At 41.9% G+C, this 24,709-nt stretch overlaps 1 protein-coding gene and 1 long non-coding RNA gene across 4 annotated transcripts in view; both read left to right on the forward strand.

The window, feature by feature from the left end:
• Nucleotides 1–285: 285 nt before the first annotated feature.
• On the forward strand, nucleotides 286–9,123 carry LOC142861574 (uncharacterized). The gene is made up of 3 exons (XR_012912804.1): nucleotides 286–1,168; nucleotides 1,734–1,795; nucleotides 8,466–9,123. It is a non-coding gene; the product is annotated as an uncharacterized LOC142861574 (long non-coding RNA).
• A 7,120-nt stretch (nucleotides 9,124–16,243) lies between these two features.
• The window catches only part of SMCHD1 (structural maintenance of chromosomes flexible hinge domain containing 1), a 161,865-nt gene continuing 153,399 nt past the window's right edge, over nucleotides 16,244–24,709 (forward strand). For all 3 annotated transcript variants that reach the window (XM_012746148.3, XM_020282427.2, XM_012746149.3), the window contains exon 1: nucleotides 16,244–16,804. In XM_012746148.3, the coding sequence (XP_012601602.1) occupies nucleotides 16,619–16,804 (186 nt within the window). In that variant the 5' untranslated portion in view covers nucleotides 16,244–16,618. The remainder of the gene's footprint in view (nucleotides 16,805–24,709) is intronic.

Raw genomic sequence — 24,709 nt, forward strand, 5'->3', positions numbered from 1 at the left:
AGTACCCCAAGAAGTCAGGCAATTCTCCAGAAAGCTAAGAATTGTGCAAAATAGTAACAGGACTGGAGCAGATGGAACTGTAAACTACGTGAAATTTTGGTCAGTGAAGTTGCCAAGGGTTAGTATACTAAGCAAAGGTGTGGTGTAGCGGGGCAGGGCGAATGTGGTTACATTTGAGTTGTAAAATGACTCATATCAAGCAATTGAGTAAGTGGGGGACAAATGCCACCAACCTTCTGTAAGAGGGTTATGATAGAGTTAATCCTTTGCAGACCTTCCAGTGCCTGAAGGGGAGAAAGATAGCAGTTCTAAAGCAGGAAACTCCACCCGCCAGACACTAACAGAGTTAACATACAAATGGGGAAGGCCCCAGAGTTGTTTGCCTATGAAACGGAGGTGACAGCTCCTTTGTGGTGGAGGGTGGGGTAAAGTGTTGCTCTCCACTGACAGCTCTCGCCACACCAGAGAAAGGAGAAAGACATCAGTGCTAAAGAAGTCAGTCTGTTCGCTTGCAGAAATAGGTCTACTTTGGGAAGCTTTTTGGGTAATATGTCACAAAGAGTATGCAAACTAGAGCAGCGTCCTCACAGAGGGGTGGAATGGTGGGAAAAATTATTCCCTCTTTATCTTTCAGCCTCAGAAAAGAGTATCTATTCTCTATACAATAGAGGGTAAGTTAGTTACCCAGCCCTTAAGAGCAGGTCTTTAAGTACTTCGCTCACAAAAGATGGAGATTGCAAAACTCCACCAATACGCTGGGAGAGAAACAGAATGGTTGTAAGGCTGATTCCCTACGTATCTGACAGCTTTTGCAGTAGGGCAGAAGAGAGTACATCTATTTGAGGAAGTTGGTTTTCTAGGCACCAGGAAACTAATGGTCCAAGTTATTTAGACTCTGGAAAAGGGATTCCGGATCTGCTCTCACCTGCACCTTCACGTCTCTCAGCCCGGAAGAGGGAAGAAGAGAAGTGAGACAGTTTGTCACTTGAAGTTGTCCATTTTGGGGAGAGGAAGAAAAGACATGGAATTGAGTCGGCCTAGAATTGTGTTGGCTGTACAGAGGGAGAAAGGCTGGACCGGCTCTGACGCATCCAACAGCAAACCCCGGCTGGGGGGCGCTGAGCAGGAGGTGACACTGAGACCGCAAATCGTCCCAAGCCGCCGTGTGGTGGGTGCTCTCAATCTGTGGGTGGAAAAAAGGCGAGTGACTGGGCACTGGGGAACTGAGAAGGACATCCCAGAGTCTTTCCTTAAGGAAATCTCTATCCTGGGACAAAGAAAGGAAACTTGGGGAATTCCATCAAGTAAGGAGGAAAATGTGGATTTCAGGACAAGGGAGAGTCAGGAGACTCATTCTATGAGACAGTCACTCAGAATTGGAGAAGCCACCCAGAGCTAACAAAAGCCAGCAAAAGCCCACTAACCAAAGAGAAGACCACAGCGCTTACCAATAGAAAAGAAAGTGGGCTTATTGAACTTGCTGTGCTAAGGAGGAACCAGTCATGAGATGTTTCAGAGGGTGGGTTGGGGGGTGGCTTGTTATAGAGGGTTTGAGCTTGTTGTTAGTTGATTCTAAGAAGAGATTGTTAGTCGTTTGTTGCAACTGCAGTATTGCCTTAATTATGTTTGATTAGAAGCATTTTTCTGTTGGCCTTGTCTTTGTCCTGTAGAATACATTGAGTTTTTTGTTTTGGGATTTTTGTACAAGTTGGTATAATCGTATCTCACTGCAGCCCCGAACTCCTGAGCTCAAGTGATCCTCCTGCCTCAGCCTCCTGAGTAGCTGGGACTACAGGTATGTGCCACTATACTTGGCTAACATTTTTTCATTTTTTTATAGAGATGGGGGTCTCTCTATGTTGCCCAGGGTGGTCTCAAACTCTTGGCCTCTAGTGATCCTTCCACATTGGCCTTCCAAAGTGCTGGGATTACAGGTGGGAGCCCCTGTGCCCAGCTAAAAACATTGTTTATCATGGCCTGACTGCTAGCAGAGTTTCTCAAGTCCTGATTAGAGTTAAGGGTCTCACATGGAGAAAGTAATTTGGCTGACTAGAAGGCCAAAGATAAAGCTCAGTAGGCTTGTGCTTCTAGAGGAACACTCCATGAAAAAGTTCAACTAAAGCAGAGGGAAATAGGGACTTTGACTTGTGCGGAGACAGGAAGCTGATCAGCAGCTGTGGAAATATCTAAGATGGGTCTTACCTTGGATATCCAGAAGCTGTTTCCTCCACTTCCATGGATGCCTTACCCCATGAGAAGATTTAGAGATATGTAAGAGACAAGGGACATGGAGAGAGAACTGAAAATTACGCTGAGTATAAGATATCATGTACTTCCCCCCTTCCTGTTGTGGTTGGCTTTGAGCTAAAACACCTTGAGGAATTTGGCTTTGAGTTACAAGCAATTTTTCTCTTAGGTTAGCAAAGTTGGAGACAATACACTATGCAGCATAAATTTCCGTTTGTTCTGAAAAAGCAACAGGGTTGGACAGATTTAGTTTTGCACATGTAAGGCAAAATGGAAAAGGTTGAGATAACATGGATCTAAGAATCTAAAATATCCAACGGGACCCTGTAAATCAGTGTGTGTGTGTGTGTGCACGCAGGCACGCACTTGTGACTCTGTTCTATGTCTTTATTCTTGAGAAGCCTTTTTTAGGTTTTAGCTCACAGGAACAGGAGGAGGGACACACCCCACAGCTGTAGCAGCAGGAAACATCTACTATAAAACTGAAGTACAAAAACACGAAAACAGAGTATTTGCGCATATTTTGTTCCAACTAACTTTCTTGAAAAAGTCTACATTCCCCATTTGTGTGATTGGGAAAGGGGAGGCTTGGTTCTCTTCGTGCAGCATATCCAGTGTGATTTAGGCAGTTTTTTCTCTACAAACTTACTGTTTTGTTTGTTTTTTTTTTTTTTGGAGATTTCTCTTCTAGCTCACATTTCAGAAGCATTAGGAGGTAAGTCCCACAGGTCAGCAGGGGAAGGATTGTAGGAGTCATGTTCACTTCAAGCTGGAGGAACTGATCTAGGCTTGGCAGAGATCAGTTTGAATAGACTATTGATAAAGGTATTTAGAACTAAAAAAAACTAGACTTTTGAAGAATATGGAAAATAAAAGCCATCCTTATTTTTCATAATTTGTATGGTTATGAGTAACTAAATTACCTGTGTGCTACAGTGTCTGTGTATCTCTTGTGGGGAGGTTGCATTCTAACTCTATAGCAGGCCAACTGCCCTGTAAGGGAAGGGTGAGGAATACACAGTTTTGGGGAAGAGATTGATTCTCTTATAAGAAAGTGAAACTTAGATAAGATGGAAACTGAGTCCATAGGGGGAACTTCCATTGGTATCTGGGCTCTGTCTTGGGACTATGTTTGAAGTAAATCGGATGCGTTTGTGAGGGCATTCCACATAGTTAGAGGAAGATGAGTTCTTGGCAAACAGTATAAGCTGCAAATGAGTCAGATATATTTTGTAAATCAGACTACCTATATATTCTTTTTTTTTAAAAAATAAGACTATGTTTCTAGAGCGGTTTTAGGTTCACAGCAAAGCTGATAGGAAGGTACAGAGAGTTCCCATAGACCCCCTCGCCCTCCACATGTGTATCACCCCCTGTTACCAACATTGCCCACCAGGGTGGCCCATTTGTTACAACTGATGAACCCACATGGACACAGTGGGTAGTTAGGGTTCACTCCTGGTGTTGTACATTCTGTGGGTTTGAACAAATGTATTAATATAATGAGCTGTATCCACCATTATCATATCATACAAGTCCTTTCACTGCCCTAAAAATCTTCAGTGCTCTGCCCCTTCATCTCCTCCCCACCCCCACAACCACTGACCTTTTTTACTATCTCTGTAAGTTTTGCCTTTTCCAAAATGTCCCTATGGTTGGAATCATTCAGAATAAAGCCTTTTCAGATGGGCTTCTGTGTATTCTTTTCTATATTCATCACCCTTTTTGTCCCTTTAGGTTCAATGTTGCTCAAAATGCGGTGTTTGGACTATCTCCATTAGAATCACACAGAAGTTGTTAAAAATATAAATTCCCAGGCCTTTACTTAACTGATTCAGAATATCTGGGCATGGAACCTGGGAATCTGTGCTTTAAACACGCACATCCCAGGTTATTCTTGTGCATGCTATAGTCTGAACACCCCAGCAGGATCTCAACTGTACTGCCAGGTTTTGAGGGATTTGTGTTCATAAAATGTGACAGAGTCTACAAAACAGAGCTGGCGGTGACAGCAATAGAATGAGATCCCAAGTGGAAGATCGGGGCTTCAAAGTTTAACAGAGCCCAGCGAGGTGGCTCACGCCTGGGAGGCCGAGGAGGCGGGTGGATTGCTCAAGGTCAGGAGTTCAAAAACAGGAGTTCAAAGTTTAACAGAGCCTGTGTGTAAATTCCCCATCTCTTGCCAATTGTGGGAGCCTTTAGTTTGATTGATATTACAGGAGCTGGTAATTTCAGATGAAGCCTGAGGCTTCCAAGTCAGGCTGCTGTTAAATGCTTAAGAAGGTGATCTTCTGTGAGCTAAACAGTACCTCTCTGCAGCCATTTGAGTAGGATCTCCCTTGAGTTTTCAGTTCTACCTTTTCCAAGTACTGAAAAGACTCCTCACCAACATTGCACTTGGAGCCTGAATCAGTTTGGAAGTGTTGTGTGGCCTTATGAGGCATCTGACACCCAAGTGGCATCAGAAGGTTGACAAGAGCCCCAATAACAGTTTACAATTGCTCCTTGCCTCAGGTGGGTGCCGCAGCCACCCAACTCTATACCTACATATAGTCAGTCCATCCTTCCCCATCTTCTTCCCTCCCCTCCCTGTGCCTATTCCATTACTACTCTCTTGTAGAAGCAAAAGTGATGCTTTGTTCTGCTTCCAGTATGCTTGAGCACGTCATATACTACAGTTAGGAGCAACAACAACAAAAACACACTGTGCACTCTTAGAAAAACTGAAAATGCTAGGGTCACTGGATGTCAAATATCCTGCCTCCAGAATAACAAACCCTTGAAAATTGTTACTGCACCTGGATTCTCTAAATAACATTATCGCTGACTTTTCGCTATACGGACTTTGTATACATGAGAGTTGTGTAAGTAAGTTGCTTTTGTTCTACCATCAACAGGCTGATGTAAACTAGGTACTCTGATAATTTCGCTTTTCTCTCCCTTTAAATACCTGTGTTTTGAATTTAGTAAGCCAGTCCTTCTGGCTTCTTGAGAAAAACGGCTGACAACCTTGCACTGATGGCAAAGTTTCTCTTTCCTTTTATTTTTAATTTTTAAAATTGTGACAGTAGGTCTTTTTTTTTTTTTTTTTTTTTTTTTGAGACAGAGTCTCGCTTTCTTGCCTAGGCTAGAGTGAGTGCCGTGGCGTCAGCCTAGCTCACAGCAACCTCAAACTCCTGGGCTCAAGAGATCCTCCTGCCTCAGCCTCCCGAGTAGCTGGGACTACAGGCACAAGCCACCATGCCCGGCTGATTTTTTATATATATATATTAGTTGGCCAATTAATTTCTTTCTATTTTTTATGGTAGAGACGGGGTCTCGCTCAGGCTGGTTTTGAACTCCTGACCTTGAGCAATCCGCCCGCCTCGGCCTCCCAGAGTGCTAGGATTACAGGCGTGAGCCACTGCGCCCGGCCGACAGTAGGTCTTTTAAAAAATATATTTTTTGCCGGGCGCGGTGGCTCACGCCTGTAATCCTAGCACTCTGGGAGGCCGAGGCGGGCGGATTGCTCAAGGTCAGGAGTTCAAAACCAGCCTGAGCGAGACCCCGTCTCTACCATAAAAAATAGAAAGAAATTAATTGGCCAACTAATATATATAATATAAAAATCAGCCGGGCATGGTGGCTCGTGCCTGTAGTCCCAGCTACTCGGGAGGCTGAGGCAGGAGGATCGCTTGAGCCCAGGAGTTTGAGGTTGCTATGAGCTAGGCTGACGCCATGGCACTCACTCTAGCCTAGGCAAGAAAGCGAGACTCTGTCTCAAAAAAAAAAAAATATATATATATATTTTTTAATTGACACATAAAAATTGTATATAATTATGATGTATGTCGTGTTTCAAAATATGTAGAGTGGCTAAATCAAGCTAATTAATATATGCATTACCTCACATCCTTTTTGTTTTTCGAGACGAGAATCTCCTTCCTCTTCTAAATCCGGCAGTCTTTTCAGTCTTCTTTTGACACTTTCCTCCTGCCCTGTGTAATATGCTGGAATCCCTTCCATTGCAGTAAAATCACTTGCGTGTCCTCCTCTCCCCCACTCAGTGAAAGCATCATCATCTACCCAGCGGCCTAAACCTAAAACTTGGGAGTCATCCTTGACTCCTACTTCTTTCTCCTCAGTTTCTTATCTGGGGTCTGTTGATTCCACCTCCTAAAAGTCTTTCACATCTGTCCATGATATAACCATAACATCTTCCATTTTTAATTTTTTAAACTTAAAATATATTTTATATTTAGGATACTTTTTTCTTTCCTTATTATTTACTGAAAAATAAAAACTATGTCTGTTATATATAATTTACATTACACATATACAAGTTAGATTGGAAGCACAGGTCCTTACTCCTAACTCAGTTTTCTGGTCCCTAACATCATGTTGTCTCTTTAATGCTGTGCAAATAAAAACACTATAACGTGGCCAGGCGCAGTGGCTCACACCTGTAATCCTAGCACTCTGGGAGGCCAAGGCAGGAGGATCACTCAAGGTCAGGAGTTCGAAACCAGACTGAGCAAGAGTGAGACCCCCCCCCCCGCCCCGTCTCTACTAAAAATAGAAAGAAATTAATTGGCCAACTAAAAATATAGAGAAAAAATTAGCCGGGCATGGTGGCCCATGCCTGTAGTCCCAGCTACTCGGGAGGCTGAGGCAGAAGGATTGCTTGAGCCCAGGAGTTTGAGGTTGCTGTGAGCTAGGCTGACGCCACGGAACTCTAGCCTGGGCAACAGAGTGAGACACTGTCTCAAAAAAAAACCAAAAAAACAAAAAACACTATAACGTGTCATGTCTCTCCTTTGAGTGCTTCTTCTCAAGGCTCACAAACCACAGTTTCTTTTCTAATAATAATCAGTTTCATTTCTTACCACATCTCTTACCGGCAAGCATCACATTATTTTCCAGCAGTGAGTTTCAGGTGTTAAAATCCACCATCCTTGCATTTTAGGGAACTACAGCTGTTTATTTATTTAAAATGGCACCTGAAAGGTGTATGTTTCAACCAGCCACAGTACTTAATGTCTCTGGTAACAGATGCCACCTGTGGAAGAGCTCAGTGTATTTACCAATATAGTACTTTGCCTCCAAATTCCAATTGACCAAATCAAGGTCTCTTAAAACTGAAACTCAGAAAAAGCAGTTAATTAATTTTGTCCAAATCTCAAACAATACTAACAGATATGAGAATTTATTTTGAATTTGACTTATGGCTTTCACCAGACTATGATAATTTTTCAAAACAATAACACATCTTAATATTTCAGGACTAAGTCCCATATATAGTTTTAGAGGATTTCAAGGAAAGATGAATACTTGTTATGAATATACATACAAGCCATATAGAGAACAGAATTAGTGGAAAAATGGCTCAGTTCATAATATTACATGAATCCCAAGTGAGCTTATCTATAGTTCTCAGGCTTTGGGGCTAAATATATTTGGATTTTAGTCCTAGGTCTGTCAATTACCCAAGCCATATGACCTTGGGCAAGAAATTTATTCTTTTTTTTTTTTTTTTTTTTTTTTTTTTTAGAGACAGAGTCTCACTTTGTTGCCCAGGCTAGAGTGAGTGCCATGGCGTCAGCCTAGCTCACAGCAACCTCAAACTCCTGGGCTCAAGCAATCCTCCTGCCTCAGCCTCCTGAGTAGGTAGGACTATAGGGACATGCCACTATGCCCGGCTCATTTTTTCTCTATATATTAGTTGGCCAATTAATTTCTATTTATAGTAGAAATGGGGTCTCGCTCTTGCTCAGTCTGGTTTCAAACTCCTGACCTCGAGCAATCCTCCTGCCTTGCCTTCCCAGAGTGCTAAGATTACAGGCGTGAGCCACTGCGCCTGGCCAAGAAATTTATTTTTTATGTCTCAGTGTCTGCACTTAGAGGAATATCTATCTAACAGAATTCATTGAAATAAGTGCCTCTCTCTATGAATGACAGTTATTATTAGGACAACATTCACCATGGAAATATCAGCCCTTAGTGGGATGAATTAGGGTTCCTAGTTGCAAGGAAAAGAAACCACCTCTGGCTCTTTTTTAAAGCAGAAACAGTATTTGTGGCTAGGAAATTGGGTAGTTTGTGGCTTTGCTGGGAGGTTGGCCAATACAACTTCAAAGCTACGGAGACAGAAGCATAGCTAAAATCATGAACTGGTTCCATGAGGATACCACTGCCACCTGCCCCTCGCGCAGCTGACACCATTCCACCCTGGGGTATAGGTGCTTCTGTTGCCTCTACGAAGTGGATACTGCCGTGGCTGCCCCATTAATCTGATCCCTGGTGACATGCACACTTCTCAGCTGCAGGAACGCCTGGGAGAAGGAGGGCCCGGCATTTCAGCCACACCTTTAGTGGTAAGTGTACTCTGTCTTACCTTTAGCGTTATGTGATGGAGAATTCCCCAAACATAGGCTGGGATTGAGATGCTGGGCAGCCAAAAATATGCAAGTGTGCACAACACTTGCCCAGGGGCAACACGCGTTGGAGATTGGCTTAACTACTCTCTTTTCACATACCTCACATCTGATCCATTACCACATCTGTCAGTTTCACCTTCAAAGTGTATCCCAGAGATGACCTCTTCTCCTCGGCTGGACCACTCCCAGCCTAGCTCAAGCCCTCACTATCTTTTGCCTGGGTTATTGAATCAGCTTCCTGACTGGTCTGCTGGCTACTGCCTTTGGCCCCTGACAGTATAACTTCAGCAGAGCAGTCAGAATAGTTCTCTTAAAAAACTTGTCAGACTGGCCAGGCGTGGTGTCTCATGCCTGTAATCCTAGTACTCTGGGAGGTCTAGGCAGGAGGATCGCTCAAGGTCAGGAGTTCGAAACCACCCTCAGCAAGACCCTGTCTCTACTAAAAATAGAAAGAAATTAATTGGCCAACTAAAAATATATAGAAAAAATTAGCCGGCATGGTGGCACATGCCTGTAGTCCCAGCTACTTGGGAGGCTGAGGCAGGAGGATCGTTTGAGCCCAGGAGTTTGAGGTTGCTGTGAGCTAGGCTGACACCATGGCACTCTAGTCTGGGCAACAGAGTGCCCAGGACACTTGGCCTTTAGGACAGAAACACTTACAAAATTTTCCTATTGCTTCTGACTGCTGAGAACCATGCTTCTCAATTTGGGATATGAAGGGGTGAGGAAGTCAGAGGATAAAGCCATGCATTATTCTAGTCCAGAGGTTAATTTTTCTTTTAGGATTTGTGGCTGGGGAAGAAGTTCCCAATTTTATTTCTCTTGAAAATTTTGCCACATGTGTGTTTATATGCAAGCAAAATTACCATAATCACATTTTCCCATTTAGTTCAGTTGGGTGAAAGCCATTAAAACCCAAGAAGGAGAAAATTTTATACAAGCAGAGAATGATTTAAAAATTTGGTCCTTCTGACTGCAAACTAGTTCAACCTTTGTGGAAAGCAATATAGAGGTACCTTAAAGCGATACAAGTGAATCTACCATTTGATCCAGCAATCCCATTGCTGGGCATCTACCCAAAAGATCCAATGACACTCTACAAAAAAGACACCTGCACTCGAATGTTTATAGCAGCACAATTCATAATTGCAAGGCTGTGGAAACAGCCCAAGTGCCCATCAATCCAAGAATGGATTAATAAAATGTGGTATATGTATATCACAGAGTACTATTCAGCTCTAAGAAACAACGGTGATATAGCACATCTTATATTTTCCTGGTTAGAGCTGGAGCCCATACTATTACGTGAAGTATCCCAAGAATGGAAAAACAAGCACCACACATACTCACCAGCAAATTGGTATTAACTGAGCAGCACCTAAGTGGTCACATAGGTACTGTAGTAATAGAGTATTGGGCAGGTGGGAGGGGGGAGGGGGGCGGGTATATACATATATAATGAGTGAGATGTGCACCATCTGGGGGATGGTCATGATGGAGACTCAGACTTGTTGGGGGAGGGGGAGAAAGGGCATTTATTGAAACCTTAAAATCTGTACCCCCATAATATGCCGAAATAAAAAAAAAATTTTGGTCCTCTGTGTCGTCAGGGGACCTGGGCGATTAGTGCTGTAACCGAATCAGAATGCACAGGTTAATTACAAACAATATGAAAATACCAAGGGTTGTGGGATCTGATAATGAGCTTGATGTGGAAACAAACAGCAGCTTTCCAACCGCAACTAAGTGTTTGGTGGAAAGCAATAGCAGTCAATTTAAAAAGCTTATGATGTACTCAGTCCTTTACTGAACTATGGGATTTATTACTGCGAAAACACAGTTAACCACAATCCCAAGTGTCTCTTATGTAAGAAAACATAGAGCAAAAAGAGGAGGAAATTATCACTCTTGAAGTGACACTTAAAAACCAATTACATGTCTTCAGGCCAGCAGTGGCATGAAAAGGAAACAAAACCAAACCAACTACATGATACTCTTGAAGATTAAGGTGAGGCAGTTTGCTCCACTGTACCACAAAGCATAATAAAGCTAGAGTGATTAAAGTGGTTCAATATTAGCAAAGAGGAAAAAAATTAACCAACAGAACAGACTAGAAAACTTAGGAACAGAAGTATACATTTATGGAAACTTAGTATGTGACAAAAGTTACACATGAAAAAAAGACACTATTCAATAAATCATGCTCAATTTGAAAACAAATGAAGTTGGATCCCCTTTTAGTATCATACATAATAATCAACTTCACACAAATTAAGGACTTAAGTTTTTTTTTTAAATTTTAAACTTTAAGAATAAAATTTGAGCATGGTGGCATACGCCTGTAGTGCCAGCTACTTGGGAGGCTGAGGCAGGAGGATTGCTTGAGCCCAGGAGTTTGAGGTTGCAGTGAGCTATAATAATGCCAGTGCACTTCAGCCCAGGCAACGGTGTGAGAACTTAACTCAAATAAATTAATTAATTAAAATAAAATTAAAAGAATAAAATTTGAGAATGCCTGAGTGGTAGAGGAATTCTTACAAAAAGACTAAAAAGCACAAACCATAATGAAAATAATTTGATAAATTCAATCACATTAAGACCAAGAACTACTATTCATTAAAAGATCTCATGAAGAAAGGAAAACTACATGTCATAAGCTGGGAAAAGATGTTAAAAAGACAAAACCAACAAAATTTTAGTAATACAATACGTAGAGAACTTTTTTTTTTTTTTTTTTTTTTTTTTTGAGACAGAGTCTCACTTTGTTGCCCAGGCTAGAGTGAGTGCCATGGCGTCAGCCTAGCTCACAGCAACCTCAAACTCCTGGGCTCGAGCAATCCTTCTGCCTCAGCCTCCCGAGTAGCTGGGACTACAGGCATGCGCCACCATGCCCGGCTAATTTTTTGTATATATATTTTTAGTTGGTCAATTAATTTATTTCTATTTTTGGTAGAGACGGGTCTCGCTCTTGCTCAGGCTGGTTTCGAACTCCTGACCTTGAGCAATCCGCCCGCCTCGGCCTCCCAAAGTGCTAGGATTACAGGCGTGAGCCACCACGCCCGGCCATACGTAGAGAACTTTAAAAATCAATAAGAAAAGTCAGGCTGGGTGGGGTGGCTCACGCCTGTAATCCTAGCACTCCGGGAGGCTGAGGCTGGCGGATTGCTCTCGGGCAGGAGTTCGAAACCAGCCTGAGCAAGAGCAAGACCCCCGTCTCTACTATCAATAGAAAGAAATTAATTGGACAACTAATATATATAGAAAAAAATTAGCCGGGCATGGTGGCAATGCCTGTAGTCCCAGCTACTCAGGAGGCTGAGGCAGGAGGATTGCTTGAGCCCAGGAGTTTGAGGTTGCTGTGAGCTGGGCTGACTCCACGGCACTCACTCAAGCCTGGGCAACAAAGTGAGACTCCGTCTCAAAAAAAAAAAAAAAGAAAAGTCAAATAATTTCATCAAAAAACAGGCATAGACCACGAACAGGCATTTCATAGAAGAGGAAACACAATGAGGAAAGAAACATTTGAAAATATGCTCAATCTTGGGTAGAGTGCAGCAGGATCATAATAGCTTACTGCAACCTCAAACTTCTGTGCTCAATCCATCCTCCTGCCTCAGCCTCCCAAGTAGCTGTGACTACAGATGTGTGCCACTATGCCAGGCTAATTTTTCTATTTTTAGTAGAGACAGGGGTCTCATTCTTGCTCAGGCTGGTCTCAAACTCCTGAGCTCAAGTAATTCTTCTGCCTCAGCCTCCAAGAGTGCTAGGATTACAGGTGTGAGCCACTGTGCCCAGTCTTGGCTGCTTTAAATTATCCAATTTAAATTGCTTGCGTTATATTTAAGTTGCTCAATCAATTACAGAATCATTGATTTAACTTGCAAGTTATGGCTTCAGGAAAATTTTCAATTTAACTTGAGGTGATCTATTTCTTGGGCTGCTTAGAATCATGGCAGCCCCAAAATAACATGGACTTCACCCATGGTTGTGAAATGTCGTTTTGTTTTGGCGAATGTAAAAAACAAAAACAAAAACCACAACAACCACCATGTATATATGTTTTTATGTATACACACAAAACCAAATAAACTAAAACCCAGAATAGCCTTAGCCATTATGGGTTAAACACAGGTAATGATTGAGTAATGACTATGGAAATTTTCCTCAACATTTATAAAGGCTGTTCTGTAATGCAGAGGAAATAATATACCACAGTAGCAAATGTTCTTTTCTGATAGATGAAGCAACTGCAGAAAGTTTTAAATTATTTGTTCAAAATAACCACTGCTAGTGATGCAAAAATACAAAACAAAACAACCCCCCCCAAAACTTCAAGACAAAAACTAAACAAAATCCAACAACTCCCTCAATATTACTTCAAAACAAACATATCAAAGTCAATTTTCATTAGAATGTGGTTATTCTTCACACCAATAAATAAGAAAATCAAGACCTAAGTTAGATACAGCAGCGCAACAGTTTTTGAGCTTCATCTTCTGGACAAGAATGCAAAGGTAGGCTCTCTTCAAAAAAAGCAATTGGAATTTGAGAACACTGTCTGCCAGCACCATGTTGGCCTCATGTGAATCTTTCCATCCCATTAGAAACATTAATTCTCCACTGTTGTCTGTGGCACCAGTTCTTTGTTTGAGATCAAAATCTCTGGCAAAGCCTCTTTGTTTCTCAGCAGCATCTCTTTGATTTGCTGTCGTGAGATTCAGTCAGATAAAGATTTTCTTTTTTGTACTACCTTTTTATTTACAGCTTTTCAAAGATTAAGAAATGGTTCAATAAACTCAGGACAATCGAAATTTTATTCAGGTTCTTAAGTACCAGCAGCATTGGTAAATCCCTTCCACTTCAGGAAGCACTGCCCCTTCCCATTCATGGTACCTCCATTTAGTACTTTTTCCACCACAAAATCCTCAGGCTCTACCTTTTCAGCTTTTTCACTCTTCCCATTTTGTTTCTTTCACATTTTTTGCAATGTAGAGTCGGCCCTCCAATATCCTTGAGTTCTGCATGCTCAGATTCAATCAACCAAGGACGGAAAAAAAATATTTTAAAATTTTTTGTAGAGACAGGGTCTTGCTATGTTGCCCAGGCTGGTCTTGAACTCCTGGCCTCAAGCAATCCTTGTGCCTCAACTTTTCAAAGTGCTGGAATTAAAGGCATGAGCCACCACACCTGGCCAGAAAGTATTTCTAAAAACACAGTAAAAATAACAATACAATATAAAAACAATACAAATGAAAAAACAAGAGTATAACAAGTATTTCCATAATATATACATTGTATTAGGTTTTATTAATAATTTAGAGATGATTTAAAATATATGGGAGGATGTGTGTAGGTTATAAGCAAATACCACAAATTTTACATAAAGGACTTGCAAATTCTTGGATTTTGGTATCCACAGGGGTCCTGGAACCAAACTCTTAAGGATACTGAGGGATGACTGTAGTTTAACTGGAGGCCATTTTAAATTGAAGACTTGAAGGCTATTATTCACCACCTCTGAGCTGCTCCTGGTCTAGTCTGTGGCATCTCAAGTCCTGCCAGCCTCAAGGCTGAGCAATGGCCACCACTACGAAGGATGGGAATGAGGAGCTGTGCTAGGGGTCACTAAGTTTTGGGGAAAGTTATATACCAATAGATAACTGACACAGGGCCACTTAAATATTTTATTCTATATGCAAAGATAGCAGATGAAAATAAAAATTAGGAGTCAATTAAAGAGAACTAATTGGGGAACTACGTCATTTCAAACTCACACTTTGTGATGAAAATTAAATAAAGAACAAATCAATTTTTTTCACTGAAAAGGTTTTTCTGAAGAGTTTCTGAGAGCAAAAGTGACTGGCACATGGTTTCTAGACTGTTTCAGACTGCCTTACTGCCATCTAAGAAATTGATTCAGACTTGACCTCTCAATGGGAAGATACACGTCAATATTTCCATCAACAGTTGACCATGATAGTGCAGTACATTTCTCAGGCATTTTTTATCTCTTCTTTTAGAGATTATGCTCAAATCTCTTCTAAAGATATGATGTCTGTTTTATCCATGTGATTGTATAATTTTTTATTATAGAGAAATGAGAAATTACCCTGATGAAGAACCTCTGGCTCTAGCCCAATTTGAAGTAGAAAGGCAATTCATCTTACCCATTAACTAAGAATTAGAAAAACAATTTGTGTTTTTCTTGAGTCATTTAACTCAAACACCACTATATACATACAATGAAACTCACATGAATTTGAAAGGTAAATAAAACAACTTTAAAGACATTCCCTGGGAGTTGGGGGTTACTTTTGTCTTTCCTCTCCTTCCACCTCCCCCTTGAGGGACATGAATGGCATTTGCTCACAACTTACCTCTTTTCAATTTTATCTTCCACCATCTGCTGCTCCGTTCTCCCCGTTTCCAGCTGTACTTGTTTCCCAAACACATGCCTTTACACTTTTTTTTCAATTGTGTGTTCTATCTGTAATATCTAATGTCTAGCCAATTATACACACACACTCAATGATCCTGGAACATCTTGATAACAACAACCAAATCTAGGTTTCTAAAATATCCTAACTTTAGTCTGTCCATATAACTAACCATGGAGGTTCTGGCAAACTTTGTAAAACAGAAAACACACTATAAATACTCTCCAAACTTTTGTTGGGAGACTTGAAAAATCCCCCAGTGTGCTACCTTGGGTTTCCTGAATTCACACAGCACTCTAGAGTACGAAATATTCACTATTTTTAAGAATTGGAGAGTCCTCCGACAATGACATTATATTTGTTGTTTACTGGCACTACACGCCCACCATCAGGATAGTTAATGAAATGTACTCCCCCCAATGATGGTGATAAAGGCTTTTACTGAAAATGCTCTATGTATTAGGAATTTTGCGAACGTTTAATTTAACCCTAATAACTCTGGCATGGGTGCTATTCCCTTTCACAATTTACAGCAACGTGGCGACGGCGAGGCGCGTGTAGTGGGAAAATTCGGACGCTTGCGACACCCCAGTGCCCAGGACGCCACCTGCGCTCCAGGACACACTGAGGGCCCCGGAGCGTGGCGGGTGGGGGACCGCGGGGACGTCGCACACTGTAGAGTCTCACACACCAGCTTTGTTTCGGTGGCCCACACCGGAGCCCACCCAGAATTACTAGGAAATGCGGCTTTTGCGCGGCGCCAGGTTTCTCGGCGTCTGTTTCCTCCGCGAGCGGACCCACGTGCTCGCGTCGGGGCGCGTTCCACCCCGCGAAGCCCGCGGGCCCGACGCTTCCCGCCGCCGCGTCCACGCGACCAGCCGCGGAGGGCGCCGGCGCACGCGGCGGGCTTGACACCGGGCAGGCTCGGTCGGGGTCACGGCGAGACGGGGAGGCACGGTCCCCTGGGACGCTCTCCCGCCACGCTCCCGGGGAGCCCACGCAGGGCGCAGGCAGGACCACGCTTCCCTCCAATTTCACGGGCGCGAAAGGGGCGGGCCCTGGGCGCCGCCGCGAAGCCCCGCCCCGCCCGCGCGGCCTGCTGGATTCGCCCCGCCCCCAACCCCCCCGCCGCCCGCCACCCTTCTTCCTCCTGCGCCACAGTCGGGGCGGCCGGCTGCTCTCCGTTCCCCCGTGAGGCACGCGTGGGCGGCGGCGGGCGCGGGGCCCGGGCCCTGTGAGGAGCGCGCCGCGCGTCCCCTTTCTCCGGTAGTGGCGGGCCGCGGAAGTGACGTGGTGCAGGGAGAGGATCGCGTTTGAATCGGTTCCCGGGTGATCTTCGCGCCTGCAGCTCCCGGGCCGCCGCCGCCTCTGCCGCCGCCGCGGAGGAGGAGCTGCCTTGCGCCGGCCCAGGCCTCGAGCCGCCCCGGGCGCTGGAGCTGAAGGCGCTGCGTAGAGCCTGCACCTTGGCCCTGAGCGCGGCGGCGGCCGGCGCCGCTGTCTTTTCTCCTTTCCCCCAATATGGCAGCGGCGGGCGGCGGCGGGCCCGGCGGGCCCTCTGAGGGGACTGGGGAGGATGGCGGAGGTGTCGGCTCCAGGACAGTGTACTTATTTGACCGGCGCGAGAAGGAGTCCGAGCTCGGTGACCGGGCGCTGAAGGTTGAGGAGCGCTCGGACTACGCGGGATTCCGCGCCTCCGTGTGTCAGGTACGCGAACGGGCGAGGGAGGGATGCGCGCGTAGAGTTGGGGGTGGGAGGGTGACGAGAAACCCAAGTTGCTCCCGAGAGCAATAAACCTGTCACCGGCCCTGGTCTTGTGGCCTTGGCTTCTCTCCCCCGGGTGGCCGCCATGCCCGTGACCGGGCGGCTGGGCGCTTCGGGCTGGCCCTGGCCCGGGCCTCGGAGTGCAGCGCCGGCTCCTCCGTGGGCCTCTCTCTGCCCCCGGCCCTTTTACGGGACCCTCCGGCCGGAGTCGGAGACCTCGGGGCTAGTTGGCCTCCGGCGAGCTTAGAGCCCGATTGTTCGTCTTTCTGTAGGGAAAGCCGCTGGTATTTACTTTGTAACTTTTGTAAAAGGAGCGGACAGAGTTACACCCTGTGGCTCTGTTGTGAGTGTTGCGACGGTGAGAAGTTGTGAAATTCCCGGGGTCTGTTTACTCGGGCTCACTGAATGATGCAGTAATTACCCGGGTTATCCTGTCAAGGTTTGCAAGGTCCACCCCGGCGTGGTCCTTCGCGGAAACACGGTCCAAGTTAGGTAGTTTCTTAAGGGGAGCTGCCCGTCTTGTTTTCTGAGCCCCAACCCTTGGGAGCTCCTGAACTAACTCAGAGGGTGTTTGTTGTTCATGGGTAGCTGTGGAAAACCAAAGAACGTATATACCCACTGGATTAGTTAGCTTTAAAAATGAATGACTGTGTAGGAAAACCTGCTTTAACCTGTGAAGCACTTTATAAATATGAGGTGATGTTATTGCCTAAGCTTTAAAGAAGGATTATTGTCATGCCCTGACTTAACCACATGAGGTGCTTTCTAAGCTGCAAAGAGCCCTTACCTTCCAAGGAAGAACTTTGAAGCAGTTTTTTTGCCTTGAGTAGGCTGATAGGTTTAGAAATGTTCTGGAGACATAACTGCTGAAATTAAGATCCGTAGGATAAAAACAACTTGGGAGCAAGGATTGGTTGAAAACTGTCCTGGCATACTGTAAATGCCCAGATTAGAATGGATAAATGAATGAAGATGAAAACCTATCAACTCTGAATTTCATTCTGTGCCTGGATGAATGTAGTAGCTTCCCATAGTGTTTGAAAGTGAATAAATGAATGCTCATCTTTTTTGTTGAATATTCTGTGTTCAGAACCATGCCACAAAAGGAAAACTCTTTGTTTATTATTTTTATTTTAAAAATATCAATGCATTAAAGGAAATATGGAACCAGAGGGGAAAAAGTAAACAAACCTTTTACTCACTGTAAACTTACTATAACCCCTGTTTAGCACTTGGGGTTATGATGTCTTTGCAGCCTTCCCTCGCCCTGCCACCTTTTTTTATAGCTATAATACATGTTTTTTTCACTTAATATTGTTAGAAGTGTCTATTTTGATGCTGGGGTCTTCATAATTAAAAATATAAATTGTCGATTTGGTATCGTTTACATAACCAAATCTCTTTTGTTGACATTTACATTACTTTAAATTTTTGTGATTTTAAGTAATGCTGTGATAAACATCTTTGAATACATAGCCTTTTATGTCTTTGTTATTGTTTCTTTAGTTTGAAATCATAGAAGTGAAATTCCTGAATCCAAGTCAGGAATATCACTAATGCTCCAGATACATATTTTTAAATTGCTTTTCAAAAATGTTGTGCTAATTTATCGTCCCTCTAGAAATACACTATTTCCTTCTCCCTTCTCTCCTGTGAGATGTCTCAGTACCTGTCAGATAGATAAAGGAAGTATTATTGGCCTTTTATTACAGAAGTAGAGACTTATTTGTAGAGATGATAACTTATCTAAGTTAGTAAAATTGAAATTAATAGTATTCAAACCCAGAACCCATGTTCATTCTGTACCACTGTGCCTCAAATGAAGTTCTTTGCTATAGGGAACAGATGTGTTTATTCCTTTCTTCAATATTTCAGCTTGAAAACCAAGGAAAATATTTCCTTTGATTAATCTTTTTCCTCCTTTCTTTCACTTTATCCTGCTAGAACAGACGAAGGTTAAATTTGATTAAAAGAGAACTAATAAGGAACAAAGAAGACTAGCTTTTACTTTTTTACTTTTTTAAAGAATCTACCCTTTCAAGAATTATTAGATTATTCTGAAGATCCCATAACCTTGTCTCCATTACGTACATGAAGAACCAAATTAAGTTACTGAATTAAGTCCAAGATTATACAGTTAACAAGCAGTGAAACTGGGATTGGAATCTAGGTCAATTTAATTTCAAAGTTGTATTTTAAACCCCCCCCCAACTGTATATTAGCACCTTCATTTTCTTCCTTTGAAGAGGAGGCAAAATAGTACACTAAATTAAAGTTTTTATTAAAACGTAAATTAAACCATTAAATGTTTCTAGTGCCAGAGAGTTTATGGATCCTAAACTGTTGTTTGAGGAAAGCTCACCTTGTGAAAAAGGGAGGCAATCACAAGAGGGAGGAAGAGGAAAGGGAAGAAGCCCTTAGACAGCTTGCTTATAGCACCTGTTGATTCACCTGAGCCCTGTGGCCTTGCAGAATCCAAGATTACGAAAATGACTCATTTGCTATGAGTACGTATCTCCTATTCTCAACCCCTACTTTTGAGAAATTTATCTATTTTTTCCTTTGTGTGGTTCTATTACTACCCTACTATGGCACTTGTTATACCATTGATTTTTGCTTTTTCCCCCAAAATCTTACTCTAGAAATCAGTGAGCAAAATTTGAAGTTTATGTTAAAATACAGAGCACCTAGAATAGCCACAAGACAAAAAACTTTGAGAAAGAAACAACATCAGGCTGGGAATGGTGGCTCACACCTCTAATCCCAGCACTCTGGGAGGCCCAGGCGGAGGATTGTTCAAGGTCAGGAGTTTGAAACCAACCTGAGCAAGAGTGAGACCCCCATCTCTACTTAAAATAGAAAGAAATTAATTGGCTAACTAAAAATATATAGAAAAAATTAGCTGTGCATTGTGGTGCATGCCTGTAGTCCCAGCTACTAGGGAGGCTAAGGCAGAAGGATTGCTTGAGCCCAGGAGTTTGAGGTTGCTGTGAGCTAGGCTGACGCTATGGCACTCTAGCCTGGGCAGCAGAGTGAGACTCTGTCTCAAAAAAAAAAAGAAACAACATCAGAGAGAAACTATCTGATTTCAAGACTTATTATAAAGCTATATTAGTCAAGCCAATACAAATTAATGTAAATATAGATATATAGGTAAATGATGCAGAATAAAGAAGCCAGAAATAGACGTGGACATATCGGGCCAATTGATTTTCATTTTAAAATGTTAGGAATTTTTAAATTTTAATTGACAAATAAAAATTGTATGTATTTATGGTATACAACATGTTTTAATATATGTATTTATAGTAGAATGGGTAAATAAAGCTATTTAACATATGCATTAACTCACGTACTTATTTTTTGTAGTGAGAACATTTAAAATCTCTCAGCAATTTTCAAATATATGTTATATTGTTATTTATAGTTACTATGATCTACAATAATGTCTTGAACTAATTCCTCCTATCTGAAATTTTGTGTCCTCTGACCAATATTTCCCTCCTCCCTGCAACCACCATTTTACTGTTTCTATGAGTTCAACTTTTTTACATTCACTCCGCATATGAGACCATGTGGTATTTGTCTTTCTGTGCCTGCCATATTTCACTTTTAGCAGAGTGTCCTCTAAGCTCATCCTTGATGCCACAAAGGACAGAATTTTGCTTTTTATTATAGCTAAATAGTATTTCATAGCATACCACATTTTCTTTATCGATTCATTGTTGATATACACTTAGGTTGATTCCATATGTTGGCTGTTGTGAATAGTGTTGCAGTGAACATGGGAGTGCACGTATCTTTGATTTCATTTCCTTTGAATATATGAGGTATGTCCAGAAAGCAGCCAGCCATTGTTAATATAACCAGATGGTCGGGAATCTGTTGAAAGTGATCCTCATTTTGGAAGGCCTGCAACAAGCAGAATACCTGAGAATGTTGAACATGTACTAGTTAGGCTAAGAGACTCTGGGAGAACTGTGTGAGGTCCCAAAGTGCCTACTTTGAAGGGGACTGAGGTGTCGTTGTCCTATGTACAATGTTTCTTGTATCTTTAATAAATGTCTCTATTTTTCATATTACATGGCCAGATTACTTTCCAGACTTGGTATACCCAATAGTGAGATTGCTGGATCATATGGTATTCCTATTTTTAGTTTTTTGAGGAACTTCCATACTGTTCTCCATAATGGCTGTACTAATTTACATTCCTACCAACAGTGCACAAGGGTTTTCTTTTCTCCACATCCTCACCAACACTTGTTATTTTTTGTCTTTTTGATAATAGCTATTCTAACAGATGTAAGATGATATCTCATTAGGGTTTTCATTTGCATTATTCTGATAATTGGTGATGTTGAGCATTTTTTATATACCTATTGGCCATTTGTATGTCGTTTTTTGAGAAATTTATATTCAGGTCCTTTGCCCATTTTTTAATTGGATTGTTTTCTTACTCTGTATATTTTTAAAACTGTATACTCTGTGAGGATAGGAGTCTTAACCTGTAGTTGGTTTGTAGCTGTTTAGTTATATGAAGCAGTTTACTTTCTTAAAAAACTGTATTTGTGGTAGCTTATTAAAAATAACAAAAGATGAGAAGGGAAAAAAGTAAAGAAAAATAGATGTAGAATAATAAGTTACCAGAGGAAAGTTGATAAATGGGAGAGTTCATTTGATAATACCTTACACTAATGCTGAACCATGTAGAATTTCCTAGGGTTCAAAACAAAGAAGGAAATATGATTGATACAAAATCCACAATGTCTATAAAATAACATTCCAACTGCTAGAGAAGTAGAATTTTGATTTGAGAAAAATTTCTTCCTGGTTTCCTCATAAATCCTAAGGAATAACTTTGACAGTGTCCATATAGATAGAAAAGGCTGCTGCTTATTCTGTCCTTTAATACAAGGTAGGGTGTATGTTAAAGTGTAATGCAAGCTGCTTTAATCAGTAACCACCAAATTTTTTGTAGAAATTTCTTACTCAAGTCTAGTGTTGGGTGTTCTTGGTCTGTGGGTGATTCAGGGACACAGCCATCAGATATAATGCCAAAATGCAATCATTAAAGGCTAGTTTGCAGAGTTTCAGAGCAATGCACTAAGGTGTTTCGTTTCTGACTGACTTAATTCATGGACAAAATTTAATGTATTTAAGAGGATTTTATGGAATGCAAGTTAGCACTTCATAAATATTTGTTAAAATCGGCTTTTAAAAGAAATTGGGCAGAAGATAGTTTGAAGCTGGTCTAAGGACATGGAAGGAGTGAGTATTTTTGTATTGCTTATTAAAGGCAGATACATATGCTTTAAAGATTAAACCTGAAAAGGCTGGGATTGAAGTTCTTGTGAAAAAGCCTAATTGAGACTCATGCCCAAATAGAATGTCATCCTGTTTTCATGTATAGAAATGCAGAGGGAGTATGTCTGTATTCAAGGCCAGGTTAATATAACATGAAAGACTAGTTTGTGTCTAAGATTTTTAGACCAAAAAAAGACCTTCTCTGTTTTCAGAAAAGGGTATGATGTCTTGAATAAAAACATAATGAATGATAATGTAAAAAATATGTATAATTCTCAAATATCAGAGCTGTAAATACATAGAAGAATTATGAATTCAAGATATAATTTTTATAGAATTATAGATGAAACAAGGAAAACAAAAAGATAGCTTATGTATCTTAAGTAATAGATTTATGGATTTAAATATATGGATTTTTAATATAGGTTAAAAATGAAAAGAAAATGAACTGTGCTCTAGTGCAGGGAAATACAGGCAATGCTGGATAAAACCAGAATATTAGGAATAACAAAACATGATTGCAAATGTTTCAAGAAGGGATTAAGGCCGGGCGCTGTGGCTCACGCCTGTAATCCTAGCTCTTGGGAGGCCAAGGCGGGGCGGATTGCTCAAGGTCAGGAGTTCAAAACCAGCCTGAGCAAGAGCGAGACCCCGTCTCTACTATAAATAGAAAGAAATTAATTGGCCAACTGATATATATATATATAAAATTAGCCGGGCATGGTGGCGCATGCCTGTAGTCCCAGCTACTCGGGAGGCTGAGGCAGAAGGATCACTGGAGCCCAGGAGTTTGAGGTTGCTGTGAGCTAGGCTGACGCCACGGCACTCACTCTAGCCTGGACAACAAAGCAAGACTCTGTCTCAAAAAAAAAAAAAAAAAGAAGGGATTAAGGTGCTGGCATTCCTAGCCTTAAAGATAAATTGACAGATAGGGCAGATGAACTATCTCATTCAAGTATTTAGAAGAGTACTAAAAAAACTTTAAAATGAAATAAAATAATAGATTTTTATTTTTTTTGAATATTAGTATCTTTTTTTTTTTAGGCATATTATGGGGCTACAGATTTTAAGGTTTCAATAAATGCCCTTTCCCCGCCTCCCCCCACAAGTCTGAATTTCCAGCATGACCATCCCCCAGATGGTGCACATCTCACTCATTATGTATGTATATACCCGTCCCCCGTCCCCCTCTCCCCTGCCCAATACCCTATTACTGTAGTACCTATGTGTCCACTTAGGTGCTGCTCAGTTAATACCAGTTTGCTGGTGAGTATATGTGGTGCTTGTTTTTCCATTCTTGGGATACTTCACTTAGTAGTATGGGTTCAGCTCTAACCAGGAAAATATAAGATGTGCTATATCACCATTGTTTCTTAGAGCTGAATAGTACTCCGTGGTGTACATATACCACATTTTATTAATCCATTCTTGGATTGATGGGCACTTGGGCTGTTTCCACAGCCTTGCAATTATGAATTGTGCTGCTATAAACATTTGAGTGCAAGTGTCTTTTTTTTTTGTAGAGTGTCATTGGATCTTTTGGGTAGATGCCCAGCAATGGGATTGCTGGATCAAATGGTAGATTCACTTGTATCGCTTTAAGGTATCTCCATATTGCTTTCCACAGAGGTTGAACTAGTTTGCAGTCCCACCAGCAGTGTAGGAGTGTTCCTCTCTCTCCACATCCACGCCAGCATTTGTTATTTGGAGACTTTTTGATAAAGGCCATTCTCATTGGAGTTAAGTGATATCTCATTGTGGTTTTGATTTGCATTTCCCTGATGATTAGAGATGTTGAGCATTTTTTCATATGTTTGTTGGCCATTCTTCTGTCTTCTTTAGAAAAGTTTCTGTTCAAGTCCTTTGCCCACTTTTTAATAGCGTTGTTTGATTTTTTTCTTGCTGAAGTTCGTGAGTTGTAAGTTTCGTGAGTTCTAAGTATATTCTAGTTATCAGCCCCTTATCGGATGCGTAGGATGCAAAAATTTTCTCCCATTCTGTAGGTTGTCTGTTTACTTTCATGACTGTTTCTTTGGCTGTGCAGAAGCTTTTTAGTTTGATCATGTCCCATTTATTTTTTATTTATTTATTTATTTTTGAGACAGAGTCTCACTTTGTTGGCCAGGCTAGAGTGAGTGCCATGGCGTCAGCCTAGCTCACAGCAACCTCAAACTCCTGGGCTCAAGCGATCCTGCTGCCTCAGCCTCCCAAGTAGCTGGGACTACAGGCATGCGCCACCATGCCCGGCTAATTTTTTGTATATGTATTAGTTGGCCAATTAATTTCTTTCTATTTATAGTAGAGACGGGGTCTCACTCTGGCTCAGGCTGGTTTTGAACTCCTGACCTCGAGCAATCCGCCCCCCTCGGCCTCCCAGAGTGCTAGGATTACAGGCGTGAGCCACCGCGCTGGCCTATGTCCCATTTATTTATTTTTGTTGCTGCTGTGATTGCCTTTGGGGACTTCTTCATAAACTCTCTGCCTAGGCCGATGTCTAGGAGAGTGTTTCCAACATTTTCCTCTAGAATTCTAATAGTTTCATAC

Source organism: Microcebus murinus, chromosome 17, assembly GCF_040939455.1.
Source record: "Microcebus murinus isolate Inina chromosome 17, M.murinus_Inina_mat1.0, whole genome shotgun sequence".
Classification (NCBI taxonomy): domain Eukaryota; kingdom Metazoa; phylum Chordata; class Mammalia; order Primates; family Cheirogaleidae; genus Microcebus; species Microcebus murinus.